The sequence below is a fragment of the Panthera pardus genome, unplaced genomic scaffold (genome assembly GCF_024362965.1).
Source record: "Panthera pardus isolate Hobbes unplaced genomic scaffold, ASM2436296v1 HiC_scaffold_13, whole genome shotgun sequence".
NCBI lineage: Eukaryota > Metazoa > Chordata > Mammalia > Carnivora > Felidae > Panthera > Panthera pardus.
In genome coordinates, this window is record NW_026526688.1 from 30,659,858 (window position 1) to 30,674,567 (window position 14,710).

At 39.8% G+C, this 14,710-nt stretch overlaps 1 protein-coding gene across 20 annotated transcripts in view; it reads left to right on the forward strand.

Annotated features, from left to right (window-relative positions):
* Positions 1 to 14,710, forward strand: part of NRG1 (neuregulin 1) — a 222,454-nt gene that overhangs the window by 196,800 nt on the left and 10,944 nt on the right. For 9 of the 20 annotated variants that reach the window (XM_053900941.1, XM_019466863.2, XM_053900938.1 and 6 more), the window contains 3 exons: positions 2,048 to 2,106; positions 8,497 to 8,520; positions 13,162 to 13,264. The exons of 1 other annotated variant lie outside the window; for it this stretch is intronic. In XM_053900941.1, coding sequence (XP_053756916.1) covers positions 2,048 to 2,106; positions 8,497 to 8,520; positions 13,162 to 13,264 — 186 coding nt within the window. Of the gene's footprint in view, positions 1 to 1,374; positions 1,443 to 2,047; positions 2,107 to 8,496; positions 8,521 to 13,161; positions 13,265 to 14,710 lie in introns of those variants that run through there. 10 more of the 20 variants (XM_053900942.1, XM_053900935.1, XM_053900933.1 and 7 more) reach the window with 4 other exon arrangements.

Consider the following 14,710-nt stretch of genomic DNA (forward strand, 5'->3'; position numbering starts at 1 on the left):
TACCAGTGATCATAATTATATTTAAGTTTACACAAGAACTCATTACCAGAACTCATACCAGAACTTTAGTATTTTATCTTGCAGGCCATTCTTCATGAAATAGAATTAGATATACCAAATCACTTGATAACACTTTTTTGGCATGGAATTTGGTTTTAAGGGGAATGCGAAAAATATCCTTATATTTGTAAAAATGGATGGTTTTATTCACATTGCTTTGATGCCAAAAAGATAATATTTATTCTTATTTACTATGGAGAAGAAAGGGCAGGTCATGTGTAAATCCTGAGGTATGTGCTGTCACAACTACATTTTATTAGGGGCTTTGCATGATGGTTATGGTATAGATGAACTATGGATAGTAACCATGACTGTGGGTGTTGAGCATCTATAAGCTTATTTGCTTCCTAGAACCTTTTGATGGCCCTCTTGACTAGAGCATGTTACTGGGTAAAATGGATCCAATATTAAATGCTTTCATTACTGGTATAATAGCAACGAAAACAGCAACTAGAAAGGACTTCCATATTTAGGCACATCCCCACTGCATGACCTTACAAACGATATTTATTATATCAAGATTCTAGAATTTGGATAGGTGAATGTATGTGAGTAAAACGAAAATTTGATGCAGTTTAAAAATAGTTTCACCTTAAATGCGAAATGACACCTATTAAGTACTATAGTAGAACCACCCTTTGAATTTTAAAAATGTATTTGTCTTTGGGGATCACTGGATGGAGTGAAGTTTGTGCTAATAAATGTCTGCTTCTTTCTGTCTTTCAGTATTAAAAAGGAGACCTAATTTGTCATACCTTTAAAAAAAATAGGGCATACAGTTTTTCTGGTCAGTAATCACTGGAGTGTGTAAGCGCTTGACTTCTATTGTAGTTTGATGATTGAACTTACAACATAAAAGTACCTGTGAAAGCACAAAATTGAGTGTCTATAAAGGGAAAAGCTCAGGATCCTTTAAATAATAAAAGATTATGGATGGAACTACGTAAGACCTTATCAAAACCAGTGTTTTAACAAGATAGGAGTCCTTACTCAGTGGCAGATAAGGAAATGCCAGAGGGAAAGTGACTTAGCTACACAGACCTTGCCAGCCCTATGTAACTTGTCAACCTCCCTGGGAGTTAAATTTCATTTATCATTAAATGTTCTTATGAAGACTGAAGCAAACAACAACAAAAATATGTACCCCGCAGTTTCCATGGAACATGGTTTTCTAAATGTGTTCTTTTCCTTTTCTTTATGTTGTTCAGCCACCAGGTCATTGTAGGAATCTCCATATTCCATAGGAGGAAAATTGCCAGTCTGAAAATTCAGTGTCTTTAGCGTTCTATTGCTTATCACATTTTTGCCCTCTAGGTGCCAACCTGGATTCACTGGAGCAAGATGTACTGAGAATGTGCCCATGAAAGTCCAAAACCAAGAAAGTATGTTAAAATAATCTGAAATTTGCTTTCTCCCCCAAACTACAGCAACAATTACTACCACTTGGTGCTTTTACAGTTCAGTTGTAACTGATTCCTTTTGTCCTAACGATGGTTTAGCCACTCGGGGCATCAACTCATTCAGTGTGAGTTTGTTTCACTGTCTCTCAGCTTGGGCCCCAAAGATCATAGAGGTAAATTAGAATGACCAGTCCGGATGGCCAGGGATTCTGGTGACCATGGCAGGCAGGCCAACCAAAAACCATTTCTTTCCGGCACTGTTGACCAAAGATGTCCCGTGGAAAACGGAGATAAAGAAAACATCAGATGCGATTTTCAGCGAGTCCCTCTGAAAGAAAGCAGTCACTTCAAATGCTGCCATCTTCCTTTCTGCCATACAAACCCTAGGACCCCATTTTGTGCAGATTTTTAATCCTTCGAGGGAAATGCCAGAGTCTGAAAACCATGGTTAGGACAAAGACTCAGTTCCTGAGGGTGAACTCGCCAAGTTCAGTCAAATGACACTGAAGGAGCTTCTTTCTAGCATATATTCACCTCTTCTCTTTTTCTCTGTTTTTTCTACCATTGTTTTTTGTTTCTTCTCTCAGGTGCCCAAATGAGTTTACTGGTGATCGCTGCCAAAACTACGTAATGGCCAGCTTCTACAGTACGTCCACTCCCTTTCTGTCTCTGCCTGAGTAGGAGCATGCTCAGTCGCTGCCGCTTTCTTGTTGCATCTCCCCTCAGATTTCACCTAGACATAGATGTGTTTTACCAGGTCTAACATTGACTGCCTCTGCCTGTCGCATGAGAACATTAACACAAGCGATTGTATTACTTCCTCTGTTCGTGACTAGTGGGCTCTGAGATACTAATAGGTGTGTGAGGCTCCGGATGCTTCTGAAATGGATACTGAATAATGTGATACAAAATGATAGCCAATATCACACAGTGCAATTATAATAAAAGCATTTAAAAGTCTCACTGTTATTGATAAAATAAAATCATTCTGCTAAACAGTCCATCTTCTTTATAAAATGGCAGCGTCCTGCAAAGGATGTTGCTAAATTGTAATCAGTATGCACTTGAAATGATGGTAAGTTAATTTCGGCTCAGAATGTGTTATTTATAACAAATAAACATGCTAAAAAGAGTTCAGATGTTTCTCTTCATTAACAGTTTGCATTTAGGTGTAAAAAGAGCACTGAGTAGGAAAATTACAAACATTTCACAGCAAATGAGATATCCTGGCTTTACGTTGCTTAGGAAACAGGTGATTCAGGATTAGTTTAAACAATCATTTCTTTATATTTGCATTTCTTTATGCTAGTTTCAATGACAATTTTAGGGACAAATAGGGGTTTTTTGATATTCATTACTTACTTTGAAATATAATAGTTTACATCCAGATATATATTTTTAATGCAGAACTGGGAAAGTTTGATGGATTTCTATGGCTTCGTGAAGGGTTGAACATCATCCTTAAAAGACCCAATCCACGTGTATATAATTTGTATGGGTAACTAGATCATGTAATTTGTCCTTCTGCTGTGAACTGGGCTATCGCTTCTAATTCTGGAGCTTTCAAAGCATTGTATTTAAAATGGATTCCATATTGTTATTCATTGAGATGAAAGGGTGACAATTTTTTTTCCCCCGTGAAAGATCAGATAGTAAATACTTCAGGGTTTGCAGGTGATAACCGTCACCTGCACAACCACGAACTCTGCACAAAGCAGCCATAGCCAATGCATAAACTGATAGGCATGGCCGTATGCTACTAAAACTTTATTCACAAAAGCAGGCAGTGGGCTGGATTTATCAATCCCTGATTCGGATTGTCAGTTGCTCACCCTGAAAAATACTGGACATAGCCGATCAGTGTAAATTCACGTAACACAATGAATAGTGATACGAGCCGGTCATTTGGGGGCCCTAAAAGAATCAGAGATTTACCCTTACTTGTATGCATGCAAAGAATAAGATCCTGTTCCTCCTGTTAACAGTCATGGAAGAATAAATTTCATGGAAAAGTTAATTTCATATGCATTGAGGGGAGGCCATTTCCATAATATTCAATCATTTATTTAGTGAGGTGGTGCTTATGGCATATTTACACAGGCTACATATCAAAGATTATGTTATTAATCTTTTTAAAGGTAGATAAGATGGAGAATAAAAAATAGAAGAGGAATAGTAGAATTTTACTGAATATTTTAAAGCCATTCCTTTCAGAAATCAGTTTGTATTCAAATAACATAGCCTTAGCAAATCATGTGACTGTATAAATATGATAACATATCGTAGAATTGAGTGAAAATTCTGAACATTTGTATCACACTTAAATGTTTGGTGTTATACCGAGTTTCATTGTGCACTGAAGGCAATGTTAGGGCACTATATAGAGAATCGCATTTTTAAAATGAAGCTATTTCCCCAAATAATGATGCAGTTAGATCTGACAGCAGTAGGCAAAGAAGATGTTTTCAGCTTCTATTTTAGACCATTTTCTTTTTCAGAAGATATTCTTTCAAAATAGCCACTATGTATTTAATCAGAGTGTGATTCCTTAAATAAAATCTTTAGTAAGCTTTCGATCGCACTTTTGGAAGACATTCAAGAAAGCAGCCTTCATATTTACCCTGATGTAACAAAGATTGATAGGAAGTGAATTTATGAGCAGTCTGTGATGACTGTGCGTCAGGGCTCCCTCGGATCTGGAAAAGCAAGAGCTTCCCTTCAGAAACTGCTTTCCAAAGTTGTCTTGCCCAGCGTTAATTTTCTGACCTCTATAGCTTAAATTTTCAATTTTCATTTCTGCAGACTCTCATATAGAAGGCAGGAAAATACACTTTGCTGTTTTAAGAACTTTATGTTCAAGTATCAGTGTGGTCTGCACAAAGGATAAAAAATGTTGCCACAGTGGTAATGATTAAATTTTAATTGTTTGTGTTCATAAAGTCTGAAACACATAACATAAATTTTGAAGGAAAAGATATTCCCCAGGTTCAAAAAGAAACATTTTTTCGACTTACTAAACCACATTTTGAATAGAAGAATGACATTATAAAAGAATGTACAGCTTTTAAAATGCTTATTAACACATAACTTACATTATTAGGATTTGATGCAGTTTTTCTGGTCAGAGTATTCTATGGGGACATTTATTGATTTATAAAAATGGATTTAAAGTATGAAAGAAAAGAACAAATGTATATTTTATATGGCTTTCTTGAAGGCAGCCATTTGCCTTGAAATAAAACATATTTATAATACTTTCTAGGAAAATATTGTCAAGGTTAGTCAGCTTCAAATTTGACCTACCTTGACAGAGTTCCTACTTTCAAGCATTGTATTGATCATTGTTGGGGGTGGGGGGGGGGGAGAATGTGCATATATAGGCAATTCATAATTGATATATAGACTTCCTGGGCAGAAAAAAAAAAAAAAAAAAAACAAAACACAGCTTCAATAGTTAGAGGCAGTATACAGCAAGTATATCATATATAAACTAATATATAATAATAAGTTATTATAGAATAGCCCAAATCATAGAATATTTTTACAGAGTACAATTTTAGAACTTTTAGGCATATTGTCAGCATGAGTAATCCCAATAGATCTCCTTAAATGTAATTTTGAATCAGAGGTTACTAGTGCATAAATCACTTGTGTTGATTCTAAATGCTTTAAAAACCATTGAAATTACTAATTTATCCAACGTGTATCTGGATGACAGTAGAATAAAGACACAATCTATGACATAAATTATCATAAATTCTAACTGAGTGTTAGACTTTCTTGTGTGTGTGTTGGTGAATGTGCTTCTGTGCACATGAAAACTTGGGAGTGCAGAGAAAGCCTCCTATTACATTCCAAAAGGCTCAATGGCAATATGGATTTGTATATGTGAAAATAAAAAGTATCTGCATTTGTAAAGGTAAGTCAAAAATGAAAAGTCAGACACTAAATACGTCCCACTTAGCACTGGCATTGACAGAGCTCCTTTAGAAATCTCAGAAAGGACTATACATATGTCTTTGATATTGTTTGCATAAGGAGGCCCAAAGTATTAAAGAGTAAAATCTTGAATGTCTTCAGATTTTATCAGAAGCCATAAATGCATGGATGGATAATTTTGGTAAAAGAAAGTTGTTTAATTGTTCTTTTCTCTGATGCAATTGAAAAATTTAAATTAACCTACAGGTTAATCAGTTCTCTTCAAACAATTATAAAATCCTCAAGCAAAGGAATAGTGAGTCAATATTTAATAGTTTCTGAAGACTCTTAGATTTAAATTAATTTTTTATATTGCTTACTGCACAGCAGGAAATCACATGTAGAAAAGGAAACTAAATTGTTTACAGCAACCTTTGTGTTTTTGAATTATTAATTTAATTTGAAAAATGTAGTGGCAAGACAGAAGTTCAATAGGAAGCGTATGATACATAATGAGCCTAAGCCAACATTAGATTAAATAGAACAGATAGAAAGTAATAACTTCTTCATCAAATGAAAAGTGTTTGTGTATTCTGCTTTTCTTGACTCACAATGAAAGAAATGTAGCCACCAATAGTAAAAATAAATTAGAGCAGTATTTGCTCCAGGTTGAGAATGATGCATGTTTCCTCTGCTTGTTTCCTTGTTAGGGCTTATGGCCAGAAGAGATTCCAATTTTAAGTACCAATTTCCCTTTGAATTATTTGAAATTGGAGCTGCCTGATATGAATGACTTCCCATGAAATGAAATTATAGTTAGGCTCACAGACTTACCTATAAAACTGTAAATGCAGTAATATGTATGCATGGGCATGCTACTAATTTTATTGAAGACTTAACCAAGCTTTCTACGCAACTAATATAGATCATTAGCAGTGTTCATGTAGGCATGGAATAATGATTCTCTGAAAAGAGTTTCTGTAGATATCTCGGCTTTAACCCTTAAATTATTACTGACTGGTAGGAGGAAAAGGCATATGATGAAAGGGGTTCTAGGGAGAAAAACTGAGTCACATCTTCAAGGAAATTTGTAAGGAAATTTATTATCACTTCCTTGGAAAATGAATTCTTATCCTTGATGTTCCAAAGTTTATATAAAGGAAGCAAATGAGGGGGAAATATTTTGTCAAATTGAGTGTTGCACAGAGACGAGAGAAGTTCATTTGGATTTGAATAAATTGTTAACTTTTGCTGTGGACATTGTGCAACCAAATTAATCCTGAATCCTGTGGCTTTTAATTTACGAAAAGTTTAGGCTATTCACCTGAGTCCCCCGGGCCAACCAAGGCAGACTGATCTATTGTCCACACTACCTCTCGTTATTACTGTTACTCAATGTCCTCTCTGATTTATTTTTTAATCTGGAAGCTCCGTTTCCTCAAGAGGTAGAAAGTTTTTAAAGTCTCACTTCTTGGGTATATCCCAGCAGCTTTCAGAGTTTTCCTGGCCATGAATTAGGTAAAAGGAAACCTACATGTAATAAGGGGCCCAAGGTAGATCTCCAGATAAGTCCACTCTCCAAGCTCTTAAACCATTCTGCTGTTGGCCGACATATTTCCTGGCTCCTTTATTCCACAGGGTCTCCCTGTGGTGCATGTGTTAGTATCATAAGCATTTTGTCAATGAGAAATTAACGTCCAAAGTCATAGAACAGGCAAATGGCAGAGGCAGGACCTGAAAATAGGAGGACTTAAGCACACGACCCTCCTTATTTTCTCCTCTCTACTTGAGGATGCTTTGTCCATGCCCAGACTGATGTTTTTGTGAGAGGAGTACCCCTCAACCACATGTTTTCAAAGTTAAGAGATCGATGCCTTGTGATGTTTCTCGGACCACCGTGGTATCTCTCGAGTCAGTGATCAAGGGAAGAAATGGAGACCTCTGAATCTCCATGTGCCTTCTGCCCTTCCTTCCCATGTGCCTCTCCACCATCCACGCACAAATAAGCAATCCTAAGGGGTCCCCCGCCACCACCACCACCACCCCCCCCGATAAAATTTGATTAACAATTTTTGCTTCAGCCTGGAAAGCATCTTTTCTGGAAGGTTTTTGTTTCTATTTTTAATTTGCCCATGTCCCCCATTTCCTTGCTTGAACTGTGCAGTTTCTGCTAATCCTTTAGTCTTGAGCCTCCGCACTCACATCTGCCAGGACTGTGGACTGTGAGCTCACACCTTGGGGTTCCCTCCCGGAGCCCTGGGCTCTCATCTGGCCGTCGGAGCTCAGCACCGTGGAGTGATCATCTGATTGGCTCTCTGTTATTTGAGGAAGTAATCCTTTGAACTAAGGACCCCAGGAATTGGATCCTTCTCCCACACAACCCCCTTTTCTTTTTACAATTTGAAAAAGCAAGGCATCGAGAGTTATCCTATGCCATGCAGGAGTTCTTCGAAAAAACTAGATGCAGGCTCTGTTCCCCAGTTCCCTCTCTGGCTTTTTGGGCAGAAGCATTTGTTGCTTTCTGTGAATAGAACATGTAAGTGGTGGAGAGCGGAGAAGGTTAGGAACAGAGATATATATATATTTTTAATAACCAAAACAACAAAAAATATTAGAGCATAACTAGCCACAAACTACAAAAACTGTAAATCCAGCGTGACAAAATTTTCAGACCTGAGTGCTGTCCTCTTGGCTTCCACCCCTGGCTCTGCCAACCATGTGCCTTTGGGCAAAAAAAATCACCTCCCTGGAACTGCACTTCTGCCTTTTAAAGAGAGGAATTGAAATAATACTGAATGCCTTTCTTTATTATCATAACTACAATATTTCTGTTCCCAAATGAGGACAACTTCTCCCTCAGTAAGGTCTTTTAAGGGTTAATAAAGACACGGTGTGCTGGTATTTGCACACCTCTTTAACAAGACGAGTTCCGTACGCGGACTCACGGAGGCGTACCTGAGCACTGCTTGTGTTAACCACCCACCATTCGTCCTGTTCGTGTGCACGCACAGACAGCCGTAATAGTCATGTGTAATGTGTTTTGGAGCGCAGTGTATTGCTCTTTTCTGAAACTTGTTTCCCTTTCTTTCTTTTTTTTGTCAACTTTCTGCATTGGCAGAGCATCTTGGGATTGAATTTATGGGTATGGACCAATCATCATTCCTTTTAGCCTGCAGAATTTAGAACCTCTGAGCTGAAATCTTTTCCTTTTCTGCTCTTACCTTTCAATTCCGAACTAATTTCCTTTTCCTTCAGAAGGGATCATACAGCTATAACAATGATTTTTCCGCGTCCCATCTATGATTAGTTTACCGAACTGTCACTGAGTGCAGCAGTTTCTAGATTTCCAAACTTCACTTAGAGTTTAAAATCACCTCACCTGCTGCAAATTCACACATGTCCCATGTACCTTGACCCTCTGGATCTGACCATGCTGTTATTTCAGAGCTGGGGTAAGTTGGAGAGGTGTGGAAGGCTATGGGAAGAACCAAACCAGGCCTGAAAACAAAAGAAGCTCTAAATGCATCGACTTAAAAGCACGCCACGTCTTAGGCCTATGGGAACTTGACATACAATGTAAAAATCACCCATTTAATATAGTAACATAGAAAGCCCTGACATTGCAACACAATATTGTAGGCACAGACTGATTTTCTGGGAATGTTCAAGCGCTGCTGTAGTCAACTTCATTATCTTATGAGCAAGGAAATAGAAAACAGAAAGAAAAAAGCCTTGTGCTATTTTCAGTGGAAATTCTAGCACTAATGGAATTAACCTTGAGTCACTAAGATCATCCAGACAAGTAATCAAATAGACATGTTCACACTGTAAACACAAAATATCTCTTAGGAGCATATGAATTTGGGGCATAGTCCCTTTGAAAGCCTTTGTCCTAAATTATTGGAAGCAAGGGCCAGTCCTGGGAGGAGAGGGAAACCATTCTGTCATCCCAGAGGCTCCACATCGCAGGTACCCGGGCTTTCTGGACAGCACCAGCAGCCCTGGAATGTGGCCATGGGTCAACAAAGCAATGTCCTGATTAACAGAATATCTGATCTCCATGCAGCTGGTGTCAGTGACATCATGCAGTGAGGGCACCCTGTAGCATAACTGCTGCTCTCGTTTGGATGATAACGTCACCATCTATACCTAATATACTTTCCATAATTCATGGAGAATAAGACTTTCGCAAGTTCTGTCAGTTACAGGTTTAGAAACTCAATTGGTTGACCATTCCTCCTGTAAAAACTCCCAAGAGAAAACGATTCCTGTGATGGGAAAACCCCCACTTATATGTGAGTGGCCCTTTGCAGATCAGAGAATCTCTCCCAAGCGTGAGTATCTCAAGAGGTCCCATGATCAGCATTGGGTGGCAGATTATCTACGTAGAGAGAGAGGGATCTATTCAAGTAACCTCCCTCTGGATAAAAATAGTTCCGCTACTAAAAAGGCTTACAGGCCTTTCCTACAGGGAGAAAACAAATCCATTATCGCCTGCTCCTTTTCCCTAACAGCATCCTTCTCCCACTTTATCACTTCAGGGTCTAACTAGAATTTAATACTTCTATTCCCAATGAGGTAGGGCAATGGATAGTTCAGAGATACGACTTCTCCCTCAGTAAGACCTGAAGGAGCAGTAGAGACACCATGTGCTGGTATCTGCACACCTCTTACAGGCAAAGGGTCTAAAACTCCAAAGTCTCAGGACAGCCAGTGTACTGGGCCAGAATGTTCCATCCTTAAGGGAAATCAAACCTTAAAGATCAATTGCAATTGAGAAAGACAAGGCTTCTGTCTCTTAGCCTGGCCAGATCAGACAGAAAAACATGCTCGATCTGATTCACTGCAAAGCGTTCAGCCAAACCATAGAGTAAGGACTGGGAAGCGTTTCCATTCATTAAGGCACATCCGCCAACTGGACTGACGGATTCTCTTTTTCAGCGCTGCCTCTAATTTGCTTTTGCCCTATTGACCCTGTCACACTAGGAAAAAAAATAATAATAAGGAAAAAGGGGGGGTCAAAAGAACCCTTGTTTTCATTATTATTCATCAAGTATTTCCCTTTTAACACATTCATAGTGTGGGGGTTCCCTGCTCTAGTAAATCGTTGGAAAATGGAATAGAAACTGAACTGGGAAACATTTAGTGTATTCGGGAAATGCCGTTGTGAATACAGAATCTTAATCCTCCTTCTGTATTCCATGGGCCTTGTCTTTAGTCGGTTCATCTTAGCACTTTTCTTTCTTTACCCTTTGGCCTTTACTGAGCTGCCTTTTCATTTCCATGACCAATTTCGCTGGAAAATGCGTGTCTTCCCGTATCACGTAGGGCAGAGTGGTGAATCATCATACCACATTTGCTGACAAGCTGAGGTCAGTCTATTCTTTCCTAACGAACAACTGCCGAAAAACTTCTCAACGGAATCCCTGGGAGTAGTGGGATGCCTTTTCCCCCTTGGGTCCCTGTATACATCCCATTTTCACGGTTTGCAGATGTAATCTCCCAGCTTTTTCTAAAATTAGAACGTTAAGATGCCAGCGCCACCAAGCCCTCCTCCTTTCAAAAGAAGAAAAAAAAGAGAGTGAGCGAAAGAGGGCAGGGTAAAGCAGGGTCAAGGACACGTCTACACTCCTGTTTCCGAACCAACTTACCACACCGGCAGGAACCCTGCCTCCTGTCCCGGGCCCCACCTCTCCTTCTTAGACATAGTGCTAAAAACTGATCCAGATGCCAGGTCAAGGAGGAAGCTCCCGTGGCACCAGCTCACAGATTAACACCTCATAAAATTTAATTCCCTGTCCTGTGGCTGTGGGGGAGGGGAGGCAGCAGACACAGCAATTAACAAAGAGGCATTCACCTTCCACCTCATCATCTGACTTTTGCGGCCAAAGTATGTGCCACCACTCTGTCTCCTGGTTCATTGTTTCCTTGCAATGCACCAGCTGCTTTGCTTTCTAATTGTGGCTTCCACGTGACCGCCAGCCTAGGGTAGGAGTTATGCTGTATGGGTTCACCCTTCCAACTTTACATCCACCTTCTCTTCCCGCCCAGCATTTCCTCCCTCTGGTTTTCTTTTGTTTATTTATTTTTCTTCCCTTAGTATCGGGCATGCTGTGCCAGGGACTTCAGATGGCTCCTTCACTTATAACCTTGTTTTCCCTCGTACCCGACTTCCTCCCTCTCTCCGTCATTCTGTCAGTCTGTCTGTCCTCTTGGTTTGTTTTTTCCTTCCCACTTCCCACCCTTTTGGTTTGTTTTTGTAGAATTTCTGTAGCATTCTAGTCTTTTACCCACTGACTTCTATTCTCCTTCTCCTCCTGTTAATAATCAGTGCTCTATTAATTTGATTTGACAATGTTCCTGATCTGTTAGCTGGAATTTGATTACCATGGGCTTGGCTTGTACGAAATGTTTTTTTGTTTAATGGTAAGGTCTACTGTATCACAGAAAATAAAACGCACTTTTTCATTTCGAGAAGACCTTTCTGCGACTTGCCCTCTCTCAGCAGAGAAGGTGTGGTGGCTAAGACTGAGAATGTAAACCAAAAATGTTCCCTAAGGCCCCATGTCGACGTCCAGATAAGAGACCGTCATTTGCACAACATCCTCCAGTTTTTGACCAGCTTATTAATCAATTTGGCAAGTTCCACTTACATTGCTTATTCTTCACTGGTTGACTTCTCTTTCTCAGTGAATATCTTCCAATAAATATAATTAGACTAGTTGGAAACTCAGTTCCTAAGGGATCAGGTTCACCACGAAATCTGCCAATCTCATTAAAAGCCTGACCCACCAACGTATAATCAAATGATCCCTCCCAAAAACCGATTTGCAAATAGAAAGACTTCCATGAATAAGATACTGGTCACATTGGGGGTACAGTGATGCTCTTAACCCAAAGTTCTAAGCATCGGACTCCCTTAGTGTAACCTACCTTAGCTAATTTGCCAAGCTGGTCACCATGGCAATGCATTACAATCTATTCCAAGTCGCATATCATGGATGCTAGTGGTTTCTTTACGCAGATACATTAGGTGTCTAAGTACAACTGGTGGTGTAATAATAATTGTCTTTCAGAGGACAAATCTCCATCTTGGCCCAGGACTATCTTACCCACCATATTGGGTTTTCTCTGATACAGTAGGCTGCTACCCCTACCGTGTGGCTTATGTTTACATTTTACAGTTTAATCGTAGGGATCCTGCCTCAGTTTTGTTGCTAACTACAAGTCAAGCTCATGTTTGCAAATGTCTTTGAGTTTATTTTTTTTAATTTAGAAATGGCTCCTTGTAAAGACCGCCGGAATAGAACATAGATGGGAAACAAAAAGAGGCTTGGGGCGGGGGGGATGGAGAAGAGGGAGGAGGGGAGGATGGCCCCAGTGATTCCAACCCCAACTCGTTTTATTGGCATTGATTCCTGTTGTCTTTGCAAGATATGGGTTTTTTTTATTTAATTAAAAACTACAGTTTTGACTAAATAATTATTTTATAATTAATGATGATTTGCCAGTTTAATACATATATACCTGCAGCTTATACGTAAAGTAACTTAATAGTGTAATTTTTTTTATCGCACATGGCCCCAGCTGGCTTTGCTGTTTATGCTCAAAGTACAATGCAGAGTATGCTGTACCTTAAGTATGTCTGCAAAAGTAATGAATTGTCTCGTATTTACTTTCTTGTGAACATGGACAATGCCAACGCAGCATGCCAACTGTTCAGTTGTTAAGTCCCGGCACGTGTAAGGGGGCCTTGGTGACGTCTGCTCTCATCCCTTTCCAGAAGCGGAGGAGCTCTACCAGAAGAGAGTGCTGACCATCACCGGCATCTGCATCGCCCTGCTTGTGGTCGGCATCATGTGTGTGGTGGCATACTGCAAAACCAAGTAAAGCTTCCTCCTCCGTGCCTCTCTCCCCTTCACGCAGAGACAGCCTAGCCGGCGGGGCTTTGCACAAAACAGATTCAACGGCCTGGTCTTGAGAAGGGGGAGTGGGGAGGCAGGGGGATGTTTCTTCTCATGTTTCTCCCTGGAATAATCTCTCTGGAGGACCTTTTCTAATCACATAACTAGAAAGCTCTGCCTGTGCGAAAATGTTCAGAAGACTTCTGGTCATTGACCACGGCCCGTGATCAAAAGGGGTGGAGGGACGGGCCTGTGGGGCACATGCGTGTGCGTGTGGACATGTACCACATCCTGAGAGGACAGCAGTCGGTGACCAAGGCACACTTGTCCTATCCCTGCTGAGGACGTGTTCTGCTTTGCACTCAGACTTAGGAGACAAAGGAAACACTTGGTGGTGTTGGGAATGCAGGTTTTTAAAAACATCATTGTGATTGATTTTCTGTTCCATCTAATGAGCTTACTGGTTCAAATGCTCTCAAAGCGTGAGATGTACAAAAGGAATCTCATGGGAGGAAAATCAAGCAAATCTTGCTTTGAAAGAATTAGAGAAAACACTAAAGCAGATGTGTGTTCACTGTGTCTGGTCCTTGAAGCTGGGTCCCTATGAACAAACACAATTACCGTGTGGCATGAAGTCCCTTCACTTTTCTCTCTTACGTAGAATATCTACTTAAAGTAGGAAATAATGTTAACAGTTTTGTTTTGTTTTGGTGCTTCATCACACAAACTCTCTTGCCAAGACTAGTCATGGGGATATTATCATGGCCTGAATGTTGCATTGAAGAACAAAGACAATATGCTTTTATACCATAAAATTAAGGGCATGGATAGCATTTTCTTAATACCCCAGGTTTTTGTTTAAAAATTTTGTAATGTTTATTTATTTTTGAGAGAGACAGACAGAGACAGAGCACGAGCAGGGGAGGGACAGAGAGAGATACAGAATCCGAAGCAGGCTCCAGGCGCTGAGCTATTAGAACAGAGACCAACGCGGGGCTCAAACTCACGAACTATGAGAGCCACCCAGGCGCCCCAGTACCCCAGGATTTAATGTGTTGACAGAATTGAGTGATAGAGATAAGCCTTACTAGAATCTACCTTATGAATCCTACTAGATTCAACTTCAATATTTCAATACTCATTGCCTAGTTACACAAAAAAAGCGTTACCGGAGTGAGATCATGTTATAACTGCGCTAAATCTACTGGCAAAATATGTACCTGTCTGCGCTCATGTACGATGCTACACATGCTCACACACTGTGTATGAGGCACAGATTCAAAATTAACTGCATTTCCTTAAGAGACCCACAGACAAAATTATAAATGAAATCAGAATCAGCCTCGTCAATTGCACGGCACAAATTGTTACCTAAGACAAATGACCATGTGTAAGACTTAGGCAAAGATGGATTGATGACCAAAGTTG